Source organism: Phaenicophaeus curvirostris, chromosome 19 (assembly GCF_032191515.1).
Source record: "Phaenicophaeus curvirostris isolate KB17595 chromosome 19, BPBGC_Pcur_1.0, whole genome shotgun sequence".
In the NCBI taxonomy this organism is placed as follows: domain Eukaryota; kingdom Metazoa; phylum Chordata; class Aves; order Cuculiformes; family Cuculidae; genus Phaenicophaeus; species Phaenicophaeus curvirostris.
The window spans coordinates 8,395,535-8,419,820 of record NC_091410.1 but is presented as its reverse complement, the minus strand read 5'-3'; the positions used below and the strand labels follow the sequence as shown (position 1 = coordinate 8,419,820).

The window sequence follows — 24,286 nt, the reverse complement described above, 5'->3', positions numbered from 1 at the left end:
CAACCAACAAGCACCCAGCTGGAGCTGCAGATTGCATGCATTGGGAATAAATATATACAAAAGAGTTAATCTGATTTGCTACTAGGGTGGAACTTAGGGATGAGCCCTGTTGGGGAGGCTTCCACGTAATTCCTGCCTTGGTCTAGGTGGTGGCTGCGTAATTCCTACATCTGGTGCTATTTACCTTTGATAAATACAGGTTCATTTCTACCACTTTCTGCACTTATTGCCTTGTTTCTTGCTGTATTTCTAAAATACAGCTATCCTAAAGCTTTATGTGCTGCCAGGGCTGGTAGGCTGTTTGACTTAGTTTCCTTCACTGATGCATAAGCCTTAAATTTGCCTTTCCCCAGCCTGTACCCTGTGCTGTTTCACTTGACCCAGGGCTGGTGGGCACTCACCGGTCAGCAGCGTGAAGTGGCACGGGCTGGTGATGGTGATAAAGGCAGGAGTCATGTACCGCGCCTTCACCCCCTCCGCAGCCATAGCGTCGAGATTGGGGGTGTCCACGTCCTGGTCGTAGTCCCACCGAAAGCCATCGAAGGACACCAGGAGGAGTTTGCTGCGGTTGGACGCCTGCTGCACGGGGACACAACTCACCAAAGAGAAGGCAGCAACTACGAACCCCAGTGAAGGGAACATCTTCATGCCCTTGAAGTGCAATGTCTCAGACATCCAGAGAGCTCACATTAATACATGCAGGATGGGACTAAGTTCAGTTTTTATCTAATCTTGCAGTTTCTGATCAGGTGCATGGCTTCAGCCATATCAGAATGAGCCTCTCTGTTTTTCCTCTGACTGAGGTAGATTAACTTAGATTTCCTTCAGGGTCAAACACCAAATCTGCCTCCTCCATCAGTGGCATCGGGTGCTATTTTAGTGCTCATGAACGGGAAGAATGTCTCATGTGGCAGGAGGCTTCCTTCTGCAGTCAATGTGTGCAAAACCTGCCTCCACATCACCCTTTCCCCCAGCCACCGTCCTTCAGCCTGTGCTGGCTCCCTGCAGCCCACTGCTGTGTCTGTTCCTTACTCCTGCCTTTTGGTTCCCTGCTCCTTGATCAATAGTTCAGCTTCAAAAGGAAACTCACGCCCCTGCCAGGGCCGCTTGTCCATCTGAAGAGACGAGCTCAGTGGTTCAGAAAGGAGCTTGGATTTACCTGAGGTTCTTGAGTGTGGCTTTGTGGAGATACCTGCTGAGGAAGGAGGCTCCTTCTAGATTATGGCTGTGCCAGCAACCCTCAGAGATGCTCCAGAGGGTGAGAACAATTCTGAAGCCCCCATGTCCAATCAGCCCAGCTCCCACTGCCCATTGTGTGTGAATCTGCTCATACACATAGAATCACAGAATCATTTATGTTGGAAAGGACCTTTAAGATCATCAAGTCCAACCATTAGCTCAATGCTTCCAACTCTACCACTAAACCATATCCCTAAGTACCACATCTACACCCTTCAGGAATAGTGGCTCCACCACTTCCCCGGACAACCCATTCCAGTGCCTGGCAACTCTTCTGGTGAAGAAATTTTTCCTAATATCCAGTGTAAACCTCCCCTGGAGCAACTTGAGGCCATTTCCTCCCATCCTATTGCTTGTTACTTGGGAGAAGAGACCAACGCCTGCCTCACTACAGCCTTCTTTCAGGTAGACGTAGAGAGCGATGGGGTCTTCCTTTAGACTCCTCTTCTCCAGGCTAAACAGACTCAGGTCCCTCAGCTGCTCCCAGAACCTCTGCGCTCCAGACCTTCCTCAGATCTGCTTCTTTTCTCTCTATGTCTTTCTTGTAGTGAGGGGCCCAAAACTGAACCCAGGATCTGAGATGAGGCCTCGCCACCGCTGAGTGCAGGGGGATAATCCCTTCCCTGCTGATCCAAGCCAGGTTGCCACTGGCCTTCTTGGCCACCTGGGCCACTGCTGGCTCATGCTCAGCTGATTCTTATCAGCACTCCAGGTCCTTTTCCACCACGCAGCTTTCCAGCTGCTCTTCCCAAGCCTGGAGCGTTGCGTGGAGTTAATGCAACCCAAGTGCAGGACTAGGCACTCAGCCTTATTGAACCTCATCCTGAGGACCTCAACCCATGGATCTAACCTGTCCAAATCCCTCTGCAGACCTTTCTGGACCTCAAGCAGATCAACACTCTCACCCAACTTGGTGTCATCTGCGAAGTGGCTGAAGGAGCACTCAATCCTCTTGTCTGGAACCTTGATATTGAACATCACTGGCTCAACATGGAGCCCTGGGGACACCTCTTGTGACTGGCTGCCAACTTGATTTAACTCTGTTTACTGCAACTCTTTGGGCCAGGCCATCCAAACAGTGAAGAATGTGCCTGTCCAAGCCATGAGCAGCCAGTTTCTCCAGCAGAATGCTGTGGGAAATGGTGTCAAAGGCTTTACTAAAGTCCAGGTAGACAACATCCACAGCTTTTCCCCCATCCACTAAGCAGACCACCTTGTCGTAGAAGGAGATCAGGTTAGTCAAGCATCATCTGCCTTTCCTAAACCCATGCTGCCGGGGCCTGATCACCTGTTTGTCCCGTACATGCCGCGTGATGGCACTCAAGATGATCTGCAGTGCTGAGCCTCGCTGTATCAGCACCCCGTTTTATCAATATCTGTTGTTTTTATGACTTCTCTGGAGTTTAATCATTACTAATGACTCATTTATCAGCAAAACTGAGTTTAAGGCTTTTGTAGCCTTATCTAATAGAGGGTGCCTTGACGTCTGAATAGCCTCTTCCCCTATGCTTGTGTTTTCCTGGTGTGGCATGGGATAATTGTGCGAGGACACTGCAAGAGGTTCAAGCGATCCCACCAGGGACCTCGTAGCTGACACAAGTCAGGAGCACAGCCTTGGGTGCTGCATTTACAGTGGAAATGAGCCCCAAGCCAACCTCTCCTCTTGCTAACAGGGAGCATGGGGTGGGTGTTGGTCTGCTGGCAGCCCAAGGGTAATCCCTTTGCATGGAGCAGGGATCAGAATCTGCTGGGAGCCAGAGCTCTTTGCTGAGTGCTGCAAAGCTGGAGGTTGCTGGTGTGACTGGCACCTCTTTGCATGCTGGGTTTGACCTGCTGGAGTGGAGCAGTCGCTCTGCTGGGATCGTGTCTGTCCCTTATAGCAGCTGCAGAGAGCAGTGGGAGAGGATCTCCCTGAGCCACCCGCTCTGCCAGCCCTGGCCTTGCAGTTCACTCAGGAAACTATTTTATTAGTGTTTGCTGCCCTGGATCCTTTACTGTCCTTTCCGCAAGGGCAGAGGGGCCTGTCAGGCACTGAAGGTTTAAAGGGCTTGTATGATAAAGATGTTATCACTTACGAAGCTCAAGAGAAGTCCTTAATATTCAGCATGTTGTTCTGAGGTGGGTCAATATGTTCCCATGCCATTGCTAACAGCACAGGGTAAGGTCCCGATAAGGTATCGTGATCATCAGCTCCACTGGGGAGGGAAGAGGCCAGAGAGAAGGAAGCACTGCTCTAATCTCCGAGGAGTATTTAATAATAGGAGCGTCTCAAGGCACATTTTGATATTTGATAGCTGAGGAGCATGAGGCACAGATAAAGAAAGCCACCTTTGGCCACCCTGCCTGGGGACGCTGTTGATCTCCAGATAAAAAGGCTGGTGCAGTTGATCTTGTACCAGCAGCACCCCAGGCGCTTATCCTGCAAGCAGATGGTGCCCGAGAAGCTGTGGCTGCTCTGAGACTTCCATGTCCCTGCTCAGCACCCTCCAGATCACTAGTACCTTGCTGAAAGCACTGATTCTGCACGGGTCTCATGAGAACATGCGATGAGCTGCGCTCTGAGGGTGCAGGTCATCAGTCCCAACACCTAATTGGAGAAGATGCTCCCTGCAAAGGTGCGCTGGGGCCAAGACTGTCCCTCCCACACTTGTGCACCCACTAATTCATTGAAGACAGATGAATGGGCTAGAAAATCGAGGTCACGAGCACAGAGAAGTTATCACCCAGTGGCCCAGCCTTATTTGTCTGAAACAAAGTGCTTGGGTGCCCAGCCTGTATCCAGCACGGAACAGCTGCCGGGACTCTGTGCTGGGGGGAGCAGTTTGGGCAGGGGCCAGGCAGTTTCCTTCTTTATTTTTGAATTTTAAAGGGAAAAGCAAACTGCAAATGTCTCAGAGGTGCTACTTGAATTTCAGTCAGGAATGTCACAGTTTGTCCCACAGGAGGGCTCACTTGGCTCCACGGGGCATGTGTCTGTGGGGAAACTGTTACTGGCAGGGGCTGAGCTGCTCCAGGGTGATGGGATTGATGAGTGGGTGATGCTTGGGCAGGATTCCACAGGTGAGACTTTTTGGCTGGAGATTGGAGGATGCTTTATAAAAGCCCTCCACACCCCTTAGAGCCTTCTTGGTGCTGCTCTGCCTGAGCATGGAGGGAGAGAATGCTGCAAAGTGGAAGGAGGGCAAAGGTCTGCATCTGAGCCCCCTCAGAAGAGGTAGGATGCGTGCAGGGTCCCTGGGTGGGTGTGTGGCAGGTTCTTTTGGAAAAAGTCTGAACTGCAGCCTTCTCTGTTCCCCAGACAGAGCCCCCTCCCAAGTGTTTGCTAGGGTGTTGGAGGGTAGGATCGCTGCAGGCTGCAAATGGTGCATTTGCTTGTAGCATGGTGGTGGAAAGCAAGTAGGTGTTTTTCTTTTGCTTGTGTTGCTGTCCTACCTGGAGTAGCTCTGCTCTGTAGATTGGAAGAACTGTCCCAATGTCTAAAGTGTTGCATACGCAGCCCATCAGGAAGAGGGTGAAGGAAGGGAAAAAGGGAGAGAGAAGGTGGCCAGGAGGGTGAGGAGAGAATTGAACAAAGCAGCTGGAGCTGCTCTGGTTTTCTCTTTACACTAAACCTGCCTCCTCACCAGCTCCATGCAGCTTGTACAGGGGTAAATGTCTGCAGTGCTCCTCTTGGCTTCCAGCACATGATTGTCTGAGTACCAAGGGTCTAAAGGAGCTCATTAGTGTCCCTGAAATATCTAGTGCCAGGAACTTGTGGTTAAAGTTGTAATACTGCCTTGGTGAGCCAAACCAGGAGGAGCTCAGCAGCTGAGTGGGTCTGGAGGGACTGTGAGGGGAGCTCTGTGGAGTCGAATGGAGCTGCAGAGTCTGTGGAAGCTGGTGGGGACTGGATGCACCAGGGAGAGTTGGGTGGAGTTGATGTGTGTGGAGCAGATCCTGTTTTCATCCCTGTAGGACACAGCTGAGGGCAGTTCCTGGCAAGGACACCATTCCCAGGCAGAGTGGACACCCAGTTTTGCTCACCCACTGCCATCCAGGGACACTCATTGCTGTCTGTGGGTGTCCAAGCTGCTTAATCCCAGGCACAGACAAGGAACGGGGATGCAGGTGAAGAAAATGTTGATAATAGCTTCAAAGTCAGAAGCAGAGCAGCAGTGACAGCATGCTGAGTGAAATCAAAAGCCAGGAACAGTCCTGGACTTGGCCTGAGCCCTGAGGCAGATGGAGGCAGGGACGTGCTGCAGCTAAGCAGCTTGGAAAGGCTGGAAGAGGAGGCAGGGAGGCTTGTGGGGGTAGAGAGGAGGGAGGCAGGGAGGCTTGGGGGGTAGAGAGGAGGGAGGCAGGGAGGCTTGGGGGGTAGAGAGGAGGGAGGCAGGGAGGCTTGGGGGGTAGAGAGGGGGAGGCAGGGAGGCTTGAGGGGGGAGAGGGGGGAGGCAGGGAGGCTTGAGGAGGGAGAGAGGGGGAGGCAGGGAGGCTTGAGGAGGGAGAGAGGAGGAGGCAGGGAGGCTTGAGGAGGGAGAGAGGGGGAGGCAGGGAGGCTTGAGGAGGGAGAGAGGGGGAGGCAGGGAGGCTTGAGGAGGGAGAGAGGAGGAGGCAGGGAGGCTTGGGGGGGAGACAGGAGGGAGTTGGGTGGGAGAGAGGAGAAAGAGGAGGCTGGGGACTGGGAGAGGAGGCTTTGGTTGCTGCAGAAAGGCTCCTCGGGCAGAGCCTCGATGCCTGCGGCAGGAGCCACGAATTTGGGTCCGTGAAACAGCCCCCTGGGTGCTCCGAAGTGCCCTGCCCGGGGGTTCTTGTCCCGGGACCCCCACCCGGGGACCCCCAGGGCCCGGCCACCAGGTGGCGCTGCTCGGCCACCGGCGGGGAGGGGGTTCCCGGGGCTTGGGGAGGTGCGGGTCGGGGGGTCCCAGGAGGATGCGGGGGTCCCTTGGGGGCTGTGGGGGTTGGGGGTCCCCAGGAGGCTGTGGGGAAGCAGGGGTCAGGGGGTCCTAGGAGGATGCGGGGGTCCCTTGGGGGCTGCAAGGAGACAGGGGTCAGGGATCTGTAGGATGCTGCAGGGGTTAGGGGTCCCCAGAAGGCTGTGGGTGTTGGGGGGCTCTGGAAGGTTGTGGGGAGGTGGGGGTCGGGGGGTCCGAGGAGGATGCGGGGGTCCCTTGGGGGCTGTGCCAATTGGGGGTCCCCAGGAGGCTGCAGGGAAGCGGGTGTTGTGGGGAGGGGTCCTAAGAGGATGCAGGGGTCCCCAGGAGGGTGTGTAGGGATGGAACACATGTCCTGTGCTCCAGGAGGGCCAGAGGCAGCCTCCTGGGGTCGGGGATTTCAACCCCAGTGGGAGAAGGGAGCTCACCCCCTGGGAGGGACCTCAGGGGACAGACACTTTTCTCATTCTCTTCACAAGCACATACAGAAACTCTGCCTTAAGCACAACCCCAGGCCTCTAATGCTCTGGAGACACCACTAGTTGTGTGCCTGGTCCCCAAAGACTCTCCTGCATGGAGATCAGTGCTGCTTCTCTGCTTCCTTGGTTTGGATCAGGGTCTGGCCATCAGCTTTCAGTAAATGTGGGAAGGGAGGTAGAAAGGGTCAGGATTGAGGGTGACAGCCTTGGAGGGAACGTGAAGGCAGCACGGAGCTGGAGTTCAGCATTAGGGCTGGGCTGGATGAAGGATCTGGGTGTTTGATGGAGCCCAGTGGCAGCATCTTGGTGCCAGGGCTTAGTTAGCTGCAGCACTGTCAGCGAGACCCAGAGGTTGTCCCCGCTCACTACCTGGGACTGTCTGCCTTCCCAAGTGCTAAATTTGCTCATGGGTTGAAAATCAAGACTCTCTCCTGAGGAAAACCCGTGTTGTGGTGACTCAGCTGAGTGCTGGCACCACCCGGATGGGCTCCGAGTGTGCTGGGTCAAGGCGGGCACTGGAGCGTCTCTCAAGGTTGGGACCTGACTCAGCAGCAGCTCTGTTTACCCGGGGCTGGTGGAAAACCTTCTTGGAAGGGTGATTGCTTTGCCATCCAGTTTGCACTTCTATGTGGTGGCCTTTGGGGAGCAATCCAGCACAGCAGTGAGGAAAGAGGCAGAGGGACAAGAGCAGTGATGAAAGCTTTTGCAGCCATTCCTTCTCCAAGGAGGCAGCTGTCAGCCAGGCAGCATGGGGTGAGTGAGGCTTTGCATGTCTCCTCTGCGCTGGGTGTTGCTCTCCATAGCCAAGTGATGTCCCTGGTTAACAATCATAGCATGGAAAGGACCTTAAAGCTCACCCAGTGCCACCCCTGCCATGGGCAGGGACACCTCCCACTGGATCAGGTTGCTCAAAGCCTCTTCCAGCCTGGCCTTGAACCCCTCCAGGGATGGGGCAGCCACAACTTCTCTGGGCAGCCTGTGCCAGGGCATCCCCACCCTTACAAGAAAACATTTTTTTTCCTAATATCTCATCTCAATATCCCCTCTTCAGCTTAAAACCATTCCTGCTCATCCTGTCCCTGCACTCCCTGATAAAGAGCCTCTCCCCAGCTTTGATGAGGGGCTTGAATCCCTTCTCTTCCCTGCCAGTTGTGGTTCCATTCTCTCTAACATCCTGACCGTGGCTTGTGAATGCTCATGTCTACTCTGGAGCCCATGGTGTTTCTGGGGGCTCAGCACCAGGCTTTTCATCAGGCCATGGCCTGGACTCCTCTTTCTGCTCCCTTTTTGGGGTACGAGCCCTGAGGAGCAGAGCAGGGTCAGCCCTGTCTCTTGTGGCTGCAGCCTGGCTCTGCTCTCCTCTTGGGACCATTACTCTCCTGCTCGGTTAAACCTGGCATCGACCGCTCCATCAGAGCCTGGGGCTCTTTCTCAGCTTTCTTAGCTAATGGTTGTGTCTGCCTCCCATTGATCCTCAGCTGCAGAGCTCATTGATTAAGTACATTTCTTATTATACTTAATGCTATTTTACTCCTTTCTGGGCTTACCTCGTGCCAGATGCTTCTGCCTGCCAGACAGAGAATTCCTCTGGTTGGAGAAACATCACTCCCCGGTGCTGGCCCTGCTCTCCTCCCCTCCCTCTGTCCAATTGGTCTTTCTTCTACTTTCCTGCCTGTCTTTTCCTCCTGGGCCAGGGCAATCCTTCTGCCTCTCAGTTCTTTGCCCCTTGTCCCTGCTCCCATGCCCTCCCTGGAGGTCTGATTTTTCTCTCGAGCAAAGCAGCAAGGCAGCAACAAAGCTTCAAGAGAGCTGTAAGCCTCCTGGAACAACCTGTCCTGTACCCGGCCTCTGCACGGCTCCTACTGCATCTTGCAAATGCCTCCTCTGGGCTGCCAGGGACCTTGCACTGAACTCATAAACTCATAGAATGTCCGTATTGGAAGGGACCCACAAGGATCATTGAGTCCAACTCCTATCTTTGCATAGGAAAACCCTAACATTCACACCGTGTGTCTGAGTATTTGATAGGAATGGTTGGACTCAATGATCCGATGGGTCTTTTCCAACCTGGTGATTCTATGATGGCATTGTCCAAATGCTTCTGGAATATTGTTAGGCTTGGTGCAGCGAATGCTTCCCTGGGGAGCTGTTCCAGTGCTCCACGCCCTCTGGGTGTAGAATCTTTTCTGATGTCCAACCTAACCCACCCCTGGCCCATCTTCCTGGCATTCTCACAAGTTCTCCTTTCCAACTTTCTGGTGCATCCCTCCCTGTTGTGTGCTGCAGCATCCCTCCAGCATGCAAGAGTCCATGTGTAAGGCTGCCCTGCCTTGTTGGAGCAGCTTGGCAGCCTGGGGTGTGGCGTTCTCAATGTCTTCCAGGCTGCACAAAGCCTCTTGATAGGCAGGAGATCTCCTGCGTGCTGCAGGCTTGGTCAGGGGGATGCAAGGTTCCCTCACCATTGCTGCTTGGGGGTGGTACCAAGGAAAGTGGAGGAGATGGGTCAGCACCTCAGCAGGTGTCACCCACCTCGGGTAGAACCATCTCCCTGTAAGGTTAGCTCTAGATTTTCTGCAGCACAAGAATGTTGTCAATCCAGCCGCTGGGATAGCCGGGCCTTGCTGAGTTGCTCATGCCAGCAACCACACAACCAGGGTGAGAGACACCAGCCAGGACGCAGTGTTCTCCTTCGCCTCCCCCCAAACACCTTCACACGCAGCACGCACTATGTGTTGCCTCACTCAGTGCCTCACCTCCTTTCAACTCTCTTGCATGCATCATTCAAAAGCCATAACATTATTGGGCATAAAATATTTACTTAACTGAGCTTTTTGCAAATATTCCCCTCCATTATTTTTCCTCCTTTTGGGAGCAGACACTGCTTCTCCTGTGCTCTCAAATGGCTTCTCTTAAATAATACAACAAGAACATATGAACACCCAGTAGCCTTTTTCTTTGTCTTGAAACATCCATAAATATAATGGTGTCACCAATCCATTACAGCAGGACCATGGCTCAGGAACACCCAGTAGCAGAGGCTCAGCCCACAAAATCACCTTGCTGCTGGATGAGGGACAGGCAGAGAAGGTGCTTAGGGAGCATAAATACCTGAGAAGGAATGACATGATGGGTCCCTTCCAACCCAAAGCATTCTATGATGCACGCTATTAATATTAATTAAGAAATGCTCCTTTCAGAAGGGACATCTGAAGCTTAGCAAAGGCAATGAAGGACTGAACACTCATAGTCTGATCCCAGCTAGGATGCTGGGCCAATTGCTCCAGACAAAATTCCCTACAGCAGCTAAATGGCTGGTGCCTGGGAGGCCAGCCTGAGGCACAGGGGTGCTGAGGAGCCCTTCCAGCTGCAGGCAGCAGGATGGGCCATCCTCAACAGCTCTTGAAGAGCAGGACAAGCTATTTTAGCTTGAGAAAGCTTGAGAAAGCCAGGAAGGGAAGGTGGTGTTGTATGGTTGAGTTTTTTGTTCAGAAGTAGATGTGTGTTGGATGGTGAGGATGTTCTCCACTTGTAGAAGGCATCAAGCTGCACATGCATGGCTTTCCCTCTTGTGGGCTGGGAAAGGACTGGGATTGTTTAGTCTGGAGAAGAGGAGGCTGAGGGGTGACCTCATTGCTCTCTACAACTGCCTGAAAGGAGGTTGTGGAGAGGAGGGAGCTGGGCTCCTCTCCCAAGTGACAGGGGACAGGACGAGAGGGAATGGCCTCAAGCTCCACCAGGGGAGGCTCAGGCTGGACATTAGGAAAAATTTTTCACAGAAAGGGTCATTGGGCAGTGGCAGAGGCTGCCCAGGGAGGGGGTTGAGTCACCTTCCCTGGAGGTGTTTAAGGAACAGGTGGACGAGGTGCTGAGGGTCATGGTTTAGTGATTGATGGGAATGGTTGGACTCGATGATCCGGTGGGTCTTTTCTAACCTGTTGATTCTATGACAGCTCTCCACGGTGAGCCATTAGAGTTAGGGTCATGATTAGAGCTGTCCTTGTAGATAAGTTCTCCCAGACCCCTGTGGGCTGGTGCTTGTGTTATGGGGGGCGTTCCCCACCGAAGATGCCATGGAAGGACTCATGGCAGGGGCCTGGCTGTGAGCTGGTGTGTGTCTAGTTTGAGGCTGTGCCTACCAGGCATGGAGGGGAGCCCATTGGATATGGGTTCTCCATGTCCTGCTTGGGCAGGGGGTCTGGATCCCTGGGCACGGGGGCTGCCAGGCCTCCCCATGGGAGTCTGACTCCTGGTTGTGCCCAGCCAGGGGGGTTTGGCTCCTGGCTGAGGTGGGGAGGGATCTGTGCCCACATTGTGATGTCCAGTACCTGGTTGTGGGAGGCTGTACCTGGATGGGAGGTCTGGATTCCAACTGTACCCAGGTTGGGGGTCCAGCTCCTGGCTATGGGGTGTGCTGTGCCCAGGTTAGGGGTCTGGATCACAGCTGGGGGGGGTCTGTGCCCAAACGAGGGGGTTGAATCCCAGCTGTGTCCAGATTGGGGGTCCAGCTCCTGGCTTGAGGGGACCGTGCCCAGGTTGGGGTGGTCTGGATCCCAAATGTGCCCAGGCTGGGGGGTCTGTATGCCAGCTGTGCCCAGATGAGGGGTCTGGATCCCAGCTGGGGTGTGGGGTGCTCTGCCCAGGTTTGGGGGGAGGCGGTCTGGATCCCTGTTGTGCCCAGGTTTGGAGGCATCTGGATCCCTGTTGTGCCCAGGTTTGGGGGCGGTGGTGATGTCTGGATCCCCGTTGTGCCCAGGTTTGGGGGGGTGTGTGTCTGGGTCCCCGTTGCCCCCAGGTTTGGGGGGGTCCGGGTCCGCTCCCTGCCCGCCCGCGGGGGGCGGCGCTGTCCGTGGTGCTGACGGAGGCTGGTTCTATCAATATGTGCCCGCGGGCGTTATTCTCCCTTAATCCCCCACGAAGGAGAGGAGGTCGTGAAGGGGGAGGACACAGGAAGAGTGGCCTCCTCCCTCCCACCCTCCAGTAACCGTCCCTGCCAGAAAGGCTTGACTGATCTCTGCAGTTCTAGCTGGGTATTCATGGGATGCTCAGGGTTTTTCTTCTCTCTGGTGAGGCGTAAAGTCATCTCAGAGGGAGGAAAAACAGCGAATGGCAGGGATAAACCACCAAGAAAACGCCGCTGCAGTAAGAATAAAAAAAAGAAATTAAAAAGACTCTGTTCCCTTATATGTATGTTATCATTGTCCTCGTGGGATCTGAGTCTCTAGGATCTATCTGCTGGTAAAGAAACAAGTGGTTAAATAAAGGGCATGGGGATATGCCTGAGGTTGTGACCCCTATCCAGGGAGAGATCTCTGAATTTTATATCTTATCAGCTTCTGCCAATCTAATTTGCTGTCTGTTATCAGTAATAGCTGGGATTGTTCAAATCTAAAGCTGACAGGGCAGGATTGTGGGGAATCTTACAGTGTGGGTGGCAAAATGGCAGATGAATGTTGCCGAGTCCAAGTAATACAGATGAGGACACAACCTTAACTACACCAACACGAAGCTGGCCTTTAATTTAATATTTTCTACTTGGGAAAAGAGACCTCATAGCCGTTGAGGGTGGTTCTATGAAAATGTCATCTCAGTGCCCAGTGTCAGTCAAATACAGCAAATTGCTTGTTAGTAGTTATTAGGAAAGAGACTGAAAACAAAACCGGCAGCAGCATTATGCCAAGGTATAATACACTGTGTCGCAGTGCAAATGCTGTGTGCAGTTTTGGTTGCCCAATCACAAAAAGGAGGTTGTTGAACTAGAAAAGGTAAAGAAAAGGATGACAAGGCTGATCAAAGGCACAGAACAGCTTCTGTGTGAGAATAACTAATAAATTAGGACTCGCTTGGTTAGAAGAGAGACAATAGAGGTGATATACGATTGAGTTCTATAAATTCAGGAGCAGTAGAAAGGTGAGTAATAGGAAATGGATATTCACTGTTTCTCACAAATAGGTGGCATCAACTGAAACAATTAGGCAACAGGTTTAGAACATAAATTAAGAGAGGTGAGGTTTTTTTCATGCAGTGCTTAATTATGCTGTGGAACTCATCACTGCAGGGCAGTTCAGGGACCCACAGACCCGGGTTCAGAAAGCAATTAGACCAGTTCATGGAATGTGGATGCATTAACAGTGATTAAGTGTTGATGATGCTGATGCGAGGCCCAGCACAAGGGAGTGCTCTGCTGCTGATGGGCAGGTAGAGAGGTAAGAGGAGGCTGCAGTTTGCGGTGTGACCTGCATACAGTCCAGCCTCTCCTTCTTCTCTCAGGCTTGGACATGTTGGCGGGCAGTGGGAAGGAGCTGGAGAGCAGAGATGGAGCTTGAAGCTGCTCTGACCTGCAGAGTGCAGTCGGTGCCAGCTCGCTGCACGCAGCTGTTGCTGCTCTATCATTCCCTCTCCTGCAGTAACCTGCTGTGACCATCCCTGGCCATGGCATAGCTAGCCCCAGCTGGGACATGCCCTTGTGTCACAGAGCACAGTTTAAGTGTTTCCCTGTTACAGCCACTTGAACAGACCTTTCCCTGTAGTGCCAGCAAATCCCTGTTCCTGAGGAGCCGTTAATTGATTTCCCTTTTCATCGTTCCTCCCCTGCCCGTGGCTGTGCTGATACCCGCCTGCCTGCGCTCTCCCTGCCTGCGCTCCCAGTCAGGGGCTGTGACAAGCAGATCCTGAAATTATTGATAAACACTCATTGGGGCTGGAGCCTGGTAAATTGCCAGCAACCCCAGTGGATTTCTCTCTTGCCAGCATCATTTTTCTTGATGACAGCATGTTCTGAAGTTTGTCGTGGAGGGGGCAGGGCCTCCTGGTAACTTTTTGTTGTTTTATGCATCGGTTGTTTTAAAAGATTCCTGCATAAAAGGAGGAAGGAGAGGCTCGGGAGCTAGTGCCTGCAGTTTTTTCTGCCTGTCCCCAAACAGCGTGGGGCTGGGCTGGATTCTGCTCTGAGCTTTGCCCAGGTCTGTGTTCCCCTTGCAGGTCCACTCAGCTCAGTGCTTCTGCAGGCTTAGGGTTTCTTGATCCCAATGTGCTGGATCCTCATTTCTTCCTCCAAACCCTCTGCTCCTGCTGGCTATCGTTGCCCTGTGTTAAGACATGTGCATTGGCAAAGATGCCTGAGCATGGAAAGGAGCCAGCATGGGCACAGCAGCTGGAGTAGGACATCCCTCTCCAGAGATGGGGCAGTCTTTGGCACCAAGGAGTTCAGCTTTCCGAAGGGCTCAGAGGGCAAAAATCAACTCAAATACCTCCCATGGCCAATCCCTGCCAGATCAGGGTAGTTTTGTCTGGATGTTGCTCTGTTCCTGGCTTATGTAGCGCATACAAATGCGTGTGGCTGTGTTTAGGTCTCTGGCTATTGCTCTTTCTGGAGCTTGGAGCATTTTTCTCTCTGCTAGGTCTGCTAATTAGTGGGAGGTTGTGGATCAGGAACAGAGGGAAATGTCCTTCTTTGGTTCTGGCACTAGAAATAATTGAGCCATTTTTCACCTATGGCCAATCTAATTCTGTCCACATCTTGATTTTTCTCTTAATAGCTTGGGGATACTGTTGGCAGCCATGAGATTCACAGCAATGTCCAAGCTTTTCAGTAATCGCTGGGATTTTGTGCTCTCTTGCTAACTGGTTGCTGGTTTCTTCTTAGTTTTTGCTTAAGCCCTTCCGAGAATGGGAAAGGGAGCTTATTTTAAGCCAAGTTGTGTTCACCTTTGCACCAACATTCCTCAACCCCTCTGTTAGGGCAGCCGTGTGGAACTTTGCCCCCAGCAGTTACGTGTCCTGGAGCCATTTCTCAGGTTGGGATCATATCTCCTTCCTGCCCTGCCCTGGCAGCAGGCAGCATTCCTGCTTCTGTTTGCTTGGACAGGGGCTCTGGTCATCGTGGGCTGCCCTGGACCCTTGTCTCGATGCGTGGAGCACATCCCATGGTGGGAGATGATGGGCAGTGGCTCCTTGGCTATCCCAGAGCGGGCAGCAGCACCAGTCTGTGCTCCCTGGGGTCAGTCCCACTGCCTCCTTGTGCAGGGGCTGTGGGATGCGGGGGTCTTCTCTGCCAGCTCAGGGTGCAGGGCATTGCCACCTACTCAGGGCAGCTTCCCAGCAGCGCCTGATCTTGCTCCATGCCTAACAAGTACGTTCCTGCACACCCTGGTGCTCCCAAACCAGCAAATACCCCTTTACAGTTGTCATGGAAATTAGAAAGTGTGTCTGCTTGAGTTTCCTCAGCACAGGGCTCCCAGTGGTTTGTACATCTGAGAGCCTCTCACTGCGCTGATGTGGGAGCAGCGCTCGGGAGGCGGCTGGGGCTCTGTGGGCTGCTGATGCCGGGGCCGTTGTTGCAATTTGACGTGTCAGCCTCTGGCCAGCCCACGAAAATGAAGATGTTCATGGTGAGCTGAAAGGTGTGATTTATCAGCCCTGGTCCTCAGAGGCTCAGGGCCTGTCAGGCACCAAAAAATCCCATATATCACAGGGTGTGGTGCTGCTGCCTCTAATTTTGAGGTGGGGTTGCTGTTGTATTTTCTTGTGAGTGCCAGAGCACTGTGAGGCGAACAGTGGGGCAGGAGCCAGCCCTGGGCACTGGGAGGGCTTGGGCTGATGAGCTGCTGTGACCGATGGATGCAACTCACCTTTTCACGTGTTATAGAAATCTCTGCCCTCCACGTGTGTTTTAGGAGGTGGGGTGGCTGAGGCGTGTGAGGAGGTTTCCAGCTTCTGCACAAGTGAAAGGGTTCAGACAGCTTCCCCATCTTCACCCTGTCCTCTGCTTTTGTCCCTCTGTGTCTGTGTGCACGCATCTGTGTGCAGATTTGATTGTTTTCTTCTCTATAACATTTTCTTTTTCCAATGTTTATGGGCCATGGGATTGGAAGTGAAGCAGCTACTTAATTGCTGTCAGGCAAGGAAACGGGTTATAAAGTTGCCAAGGGAAAAAATACATCACTCTGGGGTAAATGCAAGGGAGCAGGGATGATGTAGGGAGGAGGAGGGGAAAGGCTCGGAATGGGAAAGGATGGAGGCAGGGCAGCAGTAGGCAACACAGGGAACTGGCTCAGGAAGGGATGTGGGGACTCTCCCTGCCTCCAGGATGAAATGATATAGAATCATAGAATCACCAGGTTGGAAAAGACCCATCGGATCATCGAGTCCAGCCATTCCCATCAATCACTAAACCATGTCCCTCAGTGTCTCATCCACCTGTCCCTTAAACACCTTCAGGGAAGGTGACTCAACCCCCTCCCTGGGCAGCCTGTTCCAGTGCCCGATGACCCTTTCCGTGAAATATTTTTTCCTAATGTTCAGCCTGAACCTCCCCTGGTGGAGCTTGAGGCCATTCTGTGCCATATCTTCTGTGCTGGGCACCTTTGCTGGCATTGAGGGATGAAATACTTTCCAGAAGGGAAGGATTTGTGCTGGGAACATCCCAGGGCTGAGGCAGCTCCTCCCCATGGGGTTCTCTTTTGCCTAAAACACCACAGCTCTACTAATCTGGTGTTTGCAGTCGTGTCCTGGGACTGCTGAGTGTGTGAGTGCCGGTGCTGGGGTGGTGGAAGTGAGGACAGTTGAAGGAGAAGACATGCAGGGGTGCGCTGGGTTCAGGAGAACAGAGCCCTCCCCATCCTCCCCATTGCCAGAGCCTCCTGGCTGCCGTTGCTCCAGTTCCAGACTCTTAGCTTGCAACTCTCTTCATCTGCATCGCTTTCTTGTTTCCTTCATTATCTCCCCCAGTCTAACCCTCCACCATGTCATCTTCTTTGCACGGCTCCTCCCTCTCCCCGTTCACCACATTACTGCAGAAAGGACTCACTTTCCCATCTTTTAGTCTCAGTGCCATACATAAAAGCGCTCTGATGGCCATGGCGTGATAGCAAAGACAGAACTTAATTTCACAGCATTTTCATATAATACTCCATAAAACTGCACAAATTTGCTCGAGTCCAAATCCATCTCATTACGCAGAGTCATTGAAAGGGAGGCTTTTACATTCTGGGACTCGGCGCTCAACTAGGGGATGGTACAGAAGAAGAGAAAAAATAATTAATTAGGTGCTGCTCTGGATCTTTGATCCTGCAACACAAGGCACATTAAATAAAATGCCTGGCTCATGAATAAACGCTGTGAGGAGCCCTGTTTTTCTGACCCCACTTAAAAATTTTTTTGAGTGAGACTGAGGTGTGTGTGGGGAGATCCTGAGTCTGTGCTTGAGGGAGCTGGGTAGAACATATCCCTGGAGCAGGTTACGACAACCCCACTGGTATGGTTTCAAAAAGCAAAGCCCTGGCAAGGCGCTGAGGATCAGGATGGGATGAAAGAGCATCCAGTTTCCTCAGAGCTCTACTGAGGTCCCTGCTATCCCCACTGCCCCACAGATCCTGCTTGGCACATCTAGGGTCTTAGCCCTGCCTTGTTGGGAAAGGCTTTGAGGTGAGAATCTGAGCATGGTGCAATGTGTCAGGGTCCCTTCAGTGATCTCCATCCTCTTCCCCCCCCACCCCTTACATTTAAGTCTATTTTCTGTACACAGCTGCAATCAATCTCTCAATGTATGTGAGTGAGCTTGAGATTATATGGGGGTTGTATTTTCTGTGTAAAGCAATTTGTGAGATGTAAGGACTGAGAATCTAGCCAAGCCAGGTGGGTGAGTGGGCTTGGGGTGCACCAGGCAAACGGATCCTGGGGCTAGGGCTGTTCTCCAAGCCCTTAGCTGAGTTGGGAATGAGCCCTTGTGTGCACTCACTGTTCTTTGCCTGGCAGCAAGGACTCTCTCTGCCTGTCACTTGGCCAGAACAGATGATTAGACCAGACAGTGCTAGCCCGGGCAGGGGAGCAGGGAGCCTTGAAGCTTGGCTTTATTCACTGGCATCCCCCAATGTCCTGATGTGGGAACAAGTCCTGACTGGGGCTCCTGTGCCCCAATCAATATGCAGCGCTGCTGCCCCATGGCAGGGCAACGCGATGTCCTTGGGGGCACCGTGGTGCTGGGCAGGTTGATTAAAAATGCACCAGCAAAGCAATCCTGCAGAGGAGAGAGCTCGCTTCACCTCGTGCTGTTAATTAATCTCTGAGCCAATGAGGATGCTCTCATCTGGTCTTTACTTAATCCATAACCCAGAAATCCTCACATTATGTCATTTGTTCAATACAGATGAAATTAATTACTCTGGGAAATAGGCAACAAGTTGCATTTCTGATGCCCCTTATCACATAATCAAATCTACAAAGTGCTTTCCATGCAGCCGCAGTGGCAGCAGTGGGATTGCCTGCAGCAGGCATGAAATACTGAGCAGCATCCACTATAAATCTGGCACGGTGCAGACTCTTACAGGAAGCTGATGTCCAAGGGATGCCGGGGAGCCTCTGCAGGAATGCTGGCAGGGCAGCCACTGCTCTTCCCACCAAGAAGAGCCACCAAGGAGCCACTGCCAAGGGCTCCACCACTCTCCTTGGCCCCGCTGCTCCCTCCTGAGCCTGCCACCAGCCTCCCTTTTCTATATTCCCTCTTTCTGGTATCACAGATATAGCTTTCAGGGCTTCTTCTAGGGAGATCCAGAGGCATGGGTCAACCCTCCCTTCTCCTGGGCCTCTGCCCCTGCAGGATGCATCCCTCTGCCTGGTGACTTTGAGGAAGGTCCTCATCAGGATGGATCAGAAGACCTGTGTACAGGGTAATAGTGATTTACTCTTTACTGGAGTTATCATGTAGAGGGAGAGCTGGAAAGCGAGAGGCAAAGGCTATGGAACAGCTGTGGCAGCGCTGTGGAGTGTGGCAGGAGTGGGAGCCTGGTGGTGGCCGTGCAGCCCAGGGGCCTCTGCTCTGCCTGAGTGGGCAGGGAAAGGTGTTGCCTTTCTGCTGGGACAGCAGGTTTTATCACACAGGTAAGCGAGGGCTTTATCCCCCCAGCCCAGCCCAATGTGCTGACTGCCCTGCCTCCCCTGCTGCAGCGCAGGGGCTCACCTGTGTGGCACCTGGGCAGGGGCTGGCTTTGCCCTTGCTGATTCCCCTTTCTGCTCCTGAACTTCCCTCTGGGTTTCAGATGATGCCTTTTTAATTACCTGCTTGACAAACCTGGGCAGACTATGAAGTGCTTTGGTGAGCCGCAGAAGCCATCATCCATTTGCCCCACTGCCCAACTTCATTCCCACGGTGGCAAAAGCAGAGAAACTCTCCAGCACTGTGACTGCCCCGAGGGGATCAGCCCTGGCATGGCAGGAACTTGCACCCTGTGTCACTGACACCTCAACATCCCTGCTAAGAGCAGGCTGCAGCCTGGAAACCATCCTGTTCTTCCCTGCTTCTCCTCTGTGCTGGGAAAACCCTCAGAGGTTTTTTGCTGGAGCGTGTTGTGGGGGAGCCCGTGTGCTCCAGCACAGCTAGAGATCTTGTAGAGAGCACTAAAGACAATTCCCAAAGGCATGAGAGCAAAATTTGCAGCCCGAGTGTGCTGCCTCCTCCCACCGCTCGGCTGCAGAACGATTCTCTGGCATCTGAAGTGCCAATTGCTAAAGTGGCACCAGAGCACATCCCCAGAAAAGCTTTAATTACAACCTCCAGCCAGGAATGGGCTCTCGTGGTCAGTCAAACTCCTGGGCTCTGCTGCCTGCACCAAGAGATGCCTCATTCCCTTCTCTGGCTGAAGGTCTGCGGGGAGGCAGCTGGGGAGCCACGGTCCCTTCGGGGTGAGCTGCTTTCGGTGGGTCAGTTTTCTGGAGGGAAAGCTTTGCTGTAATTTGTTAAGGCAGGTACCAGCTCACACGTTACTAACATGCTAAGAGCTATTGTAACAAAAAGATCTATACTAGTTGTTTGCTAAAATGGCAGTAATGAATTGAAAAAATATTACAAGCTGATCAGGCAGCAATTCCAAGGCATGTTAGGGCTCTAAGCCTGGCTCTTCAGCTCACCTGGGTCACCAGGCACAGTAAAATCTATTCGGAGAAGATAGAAATGTAATTTTGCTCTGCCCTATCAATTTAAATAAATTAACTATTAGATTAGCTGCACTTAAAACAAAACAAGAAATCAATCCCACTGGCCTCGGCTGCTATTAAACTATGTTTTGCACCACTAAACCTGTAATTGCCAAAAGTCCCTGTGAAAGAAGAGCAGCCCAGCTGTGAGGTTATGCTGTGGGCTCAGGATGTGCTCCCTGAGTGGGAGGAAGGGTGTGGAGATCAGTGGACTGGAGGGGACAGATCTGCCTTCCTCCCCTGAGCTCTTCTGCCCCTGCCACAGCTTCCTGGCCTCTGGTGTGTGCCCAGAAAAGAAAAGAGCAGTGGAACCTGAAGGAGTTAATGGGAAAGCTCCCTCGAGTGCCTGGGCTTACCTGAGCTTACCTGGGAGAGGTGCAGAGGTCAGGGCTGGCTGCTGATGTCTCCCTTGCGCATTCCAAGGGGATAGCCAGCTTGGAAGCACCTAAAGCCCCAAGGCAGGTGATGTGTGATCCCAAGGCACCTTCCAACCCCAGTTTGCTTTTCTGAGTGGGTGAGCAGAGGAAAATCCCTGCCCAGAGAGTGCTGAGCAAGGTGCAGGCAGCCCGTTGGGTAGAGCAGGAGCAGGCAGGGATGAAAGCAGGCATCCTCGTGTGGAGCTGGGAAGGACAGGAGTCCCCAGGAGGGAGGGCAGGTTTCTGAAGCGGCATTTCAGACATGGCTGTTCCCTTTTTTATTTTTTTTTCCCCTGCTGAAACTGCCGCCCTGTGCAAACCTGCTCAAGCTGTTCGGATAAATTAGCATCTAGGGGACTTTTTTTCCCTCTACCTTTTGTGCAGTTGCATAAGAGGGAAGAACAGAGGAGCCCAAGTAGCAGATTGATTTGTAAAGAAGCATGAAACAGCTGTAGACAGAGTTGCTGTCTCCTTGCTGCTAACAGATCTCGTGCATTCAGCTGGATGAAGCACACGTGTAATCCAGGCGTATCTGGGATCGTCTGGGTGTAGCTGGGATTGTCTGGGCAAGTGTGGGCAGGATAGGGAAAGCAGTGGGGTGTGCAGGAGGTTCATCCCAGCACAGCTGGTCATCTCCCAGCTGTGGCTGGTGTACCCAGGTCTCCTGGTTTGCAGGATGGTCAGGTAGAGCAGGAGCAGTCCCTCTCCTTTCCTTGCCCTCTAGTGCTGGTCTCTGCTTCTTCTCCACCTCTCCAAAGGGATTGGGAAGCCCCTTTGCAAAGAGACCCAAGGAGGCTCTCAGAATACATTTGTGCAGGAGCTGGGGAAGCTGCAGGGGCTTCCCAGCAGGTGCCATTCCTGGTGAGAGGAGGAGAGTATCGGTATCCATTCAGCTGCCTCTCTCCCTGACCCAACCCCATTGATTTCTACCGATCTGAGCCTGATGAGATGTGTGAAGCAATCAATATACCTGCAGATCTGCAAGTGGATGCAAGGAGGCAGGGGATGAGAGTACAAGATTTAACCCTTCCTCTCCCCTGCTGTGGGGCCCTGCTCAGGGGCTTCTGCTTAGGTCCCGCTGTCCAGGATGTGCTGTGTGTCCCATCGCAGCTTGGGGACAGATGGGTGGCTCTGCTCTGGCTCTTGTGACACTTACAACCTCTTTACACAGACCTGCACTATTGTTTCATTTTCCTGTCAACTCTGGAGAGGAGCCTGGGAAGAGCTGGGGGAGGAAGGAGACAAAAAGAGGGGAAAAGGACTCAAAAAAGGCTCAAACTTGCAGAAGAGTTGAAAAACTTGGGGTAGGAGGAGGGAGGGGAAGGGGCTGCTTGTAAGGCTGCTGGGTTACACCTGGGGATGCTTAGCCATGGCCAGGGCTCTGCTGCAAGAGGAGCTGGAAGCTCTCAGCCCTGGGAGGGAGCAGGGCAGGTAGAGAGCTCAGGGAGTGCTCAGCTGTAAGTGCTTCTGTAACCCTCAGCCTGAAGTGATCTTTTCTGAGGCATAAGTAATGTAGGTGAATAGAATTATCTCACCAAACGGAATGGCAAAATAATAAACGTGCTCATAGCAGCAACGCCTTGGTAAATGACTGGAGCCAAGGGGACGCTGGGGTATGCAGCACACGCTGGGAGGGGAGCTGTGTCCATGTGAGAGCACACCAAGGAGTCTTCTCTTGGAGAGCCTGTTCAGGACCAGGGGGTTAAGTGGCTGCTGTGGAGAGGCCCCCAGCAAGCGAAGAAGCTGCTTTTTCAGGACCTGGCCCAACTCCACAGCTTCTTGTAAGTGCAAAGCCGCGGATGTGTGGGGCTGGATATGGTGAGTGTGGTTTTTGATGTGATGTGAACTTGACATCCTGCATGAAGCGCTTGGGGATGTGCGTGCTCAGCAGCCTTGGAGGCACGACTGCACCTTGGGCAGCAGCACCAGGGCTGCTGGGGAGGTAACGAGCTCAGCTCCCAAACCCCTGGAGTTTGGTGCTGTGAAGCAGCGTGTGCCGGCCAGGCGAGGGGCTTGCACTAGGATGTGACCCAATGCGAGCAGAAGGGAGGTCTCCAGCCTGGATCTCCTTAGGGGAGGTGGGAACCAGCCACCAACTCATTTCATTCCTCTGTCTCAGAGCCCCCGTAAGCTTGGGCTGACAGCAAGCCCTGCTCATCACACCATGGGGACGGGCTCAGTTGCCTCTGGAGAGGAGCAGGATGGTGGGGGACCCCTCCACCAGACAGGAGATAACAAACCAGGGCTCTGTCTTTGAGAAACTGAGAGTGGAGCTGTGTTCAAAGGGGCTAAAGCTCTTGCAGGCGGGTGTTCTAGGCAGGATGTTGTAGGAGGAAAGGCATGGAAGTCCCCCCTGACTTCATTACAGCGACAGAGACTGAGTCTCTTCTAGCAGGGGAAGGCTCTTCAGCTGCATTAACAGGCTGAGATCTGATGGGAAAGATGAAAAAAATCCATCTCCTCCACATCACTCACTTGAGACTCTATCAGACTTGCCACAATTAGGAAAATTCACATCGAAGGCCTCATTTGTAAAGGACGAAAATAAGAGAAAACGCTTGGCCCAAAGGGAAGCAGAGAAGGAATTTAAACTGCCTCTCATCTTTCATCATTTGCCTTCTCCATCTCCTATCTTGGCAGCCCCAGTATTTTGCTTTGTCTCCTTCAGGTGACTAATCATTAGACTAATTAGTTGCTAATCAATGTTTAATTAAAACCTAGCTGTTAATTACTGGAGGTGCTACTGTAGGTTGGATATGAAATGTTATGAAAATGTTTTTAAGGGCAGTTCATGGGAAGCTGGCCTCTCTCCCTCACCTCTGGGGTGTCCCTTGGTCCCCTTCCCTTGGTGCCCTTCCCTGGAAGGCTGCTCCCCCAGCTGAGGAATTGGAATGGGGATTGTGGGTGTAACACATCCATATGGCACTGCCGCACCCTGCAGAGACCTCTGCCTGCTCTCTGGGGCTCCATCACCTGGAGAGATGGATGGTGAAGGTGGCTGAGGAGCATCCCTTACACTTCCCCACAGAGCAGCAGGGAAGAAATCTTTTACCATGAGAATGGTGAAACAGTGGCACGGGTTTCCCAGGCAGGTGAAAGAAGCCCTGGCCCTGGAAACATTCAAGGTCAGGTTAGACAGAGCTCTGAGAGCAACCTGAGCGAGTTGAAGGTGTCCCTGCTTTTGGCAGGATGTTGGAGTAGGTGACCTTTAAAGGTCCCTTCCAACTCAACCAGTTCTGTGATTCTTTGATTTGGGATGCTGATGAGCATCCAGCCAAGAGCCAAGTGCAGTGGTGTAGCTACCGTTCCTGTAGCTCCCTGCTCAGCCTCCGTCTGTTCCTTTAAACCTCTCTGAAAGCCGTGGCCTGGCAGCAGAGCCTGTCTCCAGAGATGGAGGCTTCGTTATGCACCTTTCGCTGTGTGCAAGAGCCCGGAGGTTTTTCATGCACAGTGTGTTGAAAAGAGCCCGTTAAATATTCCATCAGCGATGGATATGTAGGTCACCCAGGTGTGCTGCTGCCTCCAGGTACCAGCTCATTTCAGCCCTTGGTGGGGAGCCTGTGTCTGCTCATTAATTCTGTGGCTGCTTCTCCCTCCCAGTGTCCTTCTGGAGTGGGGCTGGCAAGGCTGGTGTGCCTGGCCGTGAGGAGGGGCTGGTCCTGTGGGTCTGGGGGCTTCGTGCAAACCTGGAGGGGCGTGTAGGGCTGGGGGTACCAAGTCATCTTCAAGGACTCTGAACCCCTTATGGCTCCAAAGGGTGGACACCTGGGAGAGGGGAAAAACTCTGGGCTGGTGCTGGGGACCCCCAGGACCCTGGTGTAGAAGAGCCATGGTCCCATCCTGGGGCACCTGGGAGGTTCCTTGGGGGCTTGGCTGACCTGGTGAGGAACAGGCGCTTTGCAAGTGCTGTACATATGCTAATGACACTATTTACATTCTCCTTGCTCTTTACATTCTTTATTCCACTTTACTTGTCATTTTATGGCTCATTTTAATTTCTTGAGAGCAGGCCCATAGGATAATAAGGACTGGTGCTGCAGAGGGTCCCGAGGCAGACACTGTGTCTCCATCCAGACGGAGAGGCTGGGAGCACAGCTAATGTGCCTGTGTCTGGTCAAGTGGTGGCATGTTCCTGTCACCTGGGAAGGGCTGGGAGAGTTTCTCGGCAGAAGCAGAGAATTTGGGTGGCTGATGGGATGGGGCACATAGGAGAGCCAGCTCCCTGCCTTGGTGTTTGGCCATCCCCTTTCTCATTCCCTTGAAAATGGGCACC

The 24,286-nt window shown here is 52.9% G+C and overlaps 2 protein-coding genes across 2 annotated transcripts in view; one reads left to right on the top strand and one right to left on the bottom strand.

Annotated features, from left to right (window-relative positions):
• The window catches only part of RBFOX3 (RNA binding fox-1 homolog 3), a 194,496-nt gene that overhangs the window by 13,581 nt on the left and 156,629 nt on the right, over positions 1-24,286 (top strand). The window lies entirely within an intron of this gene.
• The window catches only part of ENPP7 (ectonucleotide pyrophosphatase/phosphodiesterase 7), a 167,036-nt gene that overhangs the window by 13,526 nt on the left and 129,224 nt on the right, over positions 1-24,286 (bottom strand). Inside the window, exon 4 of the mRNA XM_069872927.1 lies at positions 402-579. Within this exon, the coding sequence (XP_069729028.1) occupies positions 402-579 (178 nt within the window). The remainder of the gene's footprint in view (positions 1-401; positions 580-24,286) is intronic.